At 46.6% G+C, this 1,522-nt stretch overlaps 1 protein-coding gene across 2 annotated transcripts in view; it reads left to right on the top strand.

The window, feature by feature from the left end:
- Poglut1 (protein O-glucosyltransferase 1) overlaps positions 1-1,522 on the top strand; it is a 25,469-nt gene that overhangs the window by 4,055 nt on the left and 19,892 nt on the right. For both annotated transcript variants that reach the window (XM_031363866.1, XM_031363867.1), the window contains exon 4: positions 611-746. In XM_031363866.1, the coding sequence (XP_031219726.1) occupies positions 611-746 (136 nt within the window). The remainder of the gene's footprint in view (positions 1-610; positions 747-1,522) is intronic.

Raw genomic sequence — 1,522 nt, 5'->3', positions numbered from 1 at the left:
CTTCCAAAGGTCCTGAGTTCAGATCCCAGCAACCACAGGGTGGCTCAGAACCACCCATAATGAGATCAGGCACCCTCTTCTGGTGCGTCTGAAGACAGCTGCAGTAAATTACGATGGAGCAAGTGGGGCTGGCAGAGGTCCAGAGATCAACAGCAGCCACACACATGATAGCTCACGGCCATCTGTACAGCTATAGTGTACTCATACACATAAAATAAAATAAATCTTAAAAAAAAAAGAAGTAGGTCTTCCCACTTCAAAATTATTAAAAAAAAAAAAAAAGGAAGGTCTTCCAGTTTCTGTATTAAAATTTGCATTTTTGTCTACTAATTAAACTATTCTGTGTTGAGGAAATAAAAACCTGGTAGCAAATAGAGAAGTTTTATGGGTAGAAATGGTATTCTCTTCAAAGTTAGGAATGGTTGGTTGGAGCAGTTTAGCTAAGGAGGGTAACCTGCCCCGTGTAGGTAGGCCCTTTAGTAGCCTTGCTTTCAGAGGACTGTAGTGAGCTGGTAATCTGCTCGCTGGTCCCCTCACTTTAATGTCAGGATCCTTCCTGCAGCCTGCAGGCACTGCTCTGATGATCTTGTGGTTTTTGTCTGGTTAACAGGTGCAGTGGCGTGGAACACTTTATTTTGGAAGTGATCCGTCACCTCCCCGACATGGAAATGGTAATCAATGTCCGAGATTATCCTCAGGTTCCTAAATGGATGGAGCCTACCATCCCTGTCTTCTCCTTCAGTAAGGTAGGCACGGGAAAGGGCGCACGGGAGCAGGGGAGGGTCCTCTGGTACAGGCAAGAGAGCTTCTCCCCTGGCAGTCTGATGGGTCTCGGTGAGAATGAGACTGGAGATCCAGGAATGGACTTAGTCTGTGTTAATTCAGTCATAAAATAAGACTGAAGAAATAGAATTGAAGACCCATACGTGATGGGTCTGATGTGCCTCAGTGTCTGAAGCTAGGGCTAGGGAGCGAGGTGTCTCAGAAATGTAGAGCATTCAGAGAAGGGTCCAGGAAAGCTCATACTCTTGGTTAGGAAATGTTTCCATTGGAAAAAATAGTGCTTGCATGCCTATATTGTATATGGTGACCGTACTGCTGAGTACTCTCTGTCCTGTCAATGTCAGTGTCCCAGGCACCCAGCGTAGCTGACAGTGACTGTGAAGGTGCTGGGTAGCTCCAGTGGTTTGTGCCTAAACCATGCGTTGTTCAGATAGGCCTGGGGGAGCCAAGAGAATGGGGAGGAAGGAATTGGGGAGAGGGGTGTCCTACTGGGGAGGATAGAAGTCATTGGGTAACAAGTACAGACTTGGAGAATTTAGGGTCGAAAACAGCTCGTCCGAGCTCAGGTTCATGCAAACGGTATATTGGCAAGGAGGGAGGGGCCTTCTGTGGAAACCAGGCATTCTGAATGGAGTGGGGAGACTCAGAGAGGAAGATCCATAATCTTTGGGAAAAGGGACGTGTGTTTTGGTTTGGTTTCTTCAAGGCAGTATTCTTACTTTGTGTTGTTGCTTTTGTG

Source organism: Mastomys coucha, unplaced genomic scaffold, assembly GCF_008632895.1.
Source record: "Mastomys coucha isolate ucsf_1 unplaced genomic scaffold, UCSF_Mcou_1 pScaffold12, whole genome shotgun sequence".
Taxonomy (NCBI): Eukaryota; Metazoa; Chordata; class Mammalia; order Rodentia; family Muridae; genus Mastomys; species Mastomys coucha.
This window is presented reverse-complemented; position numbering and strand designations above follow the sequence as displayed.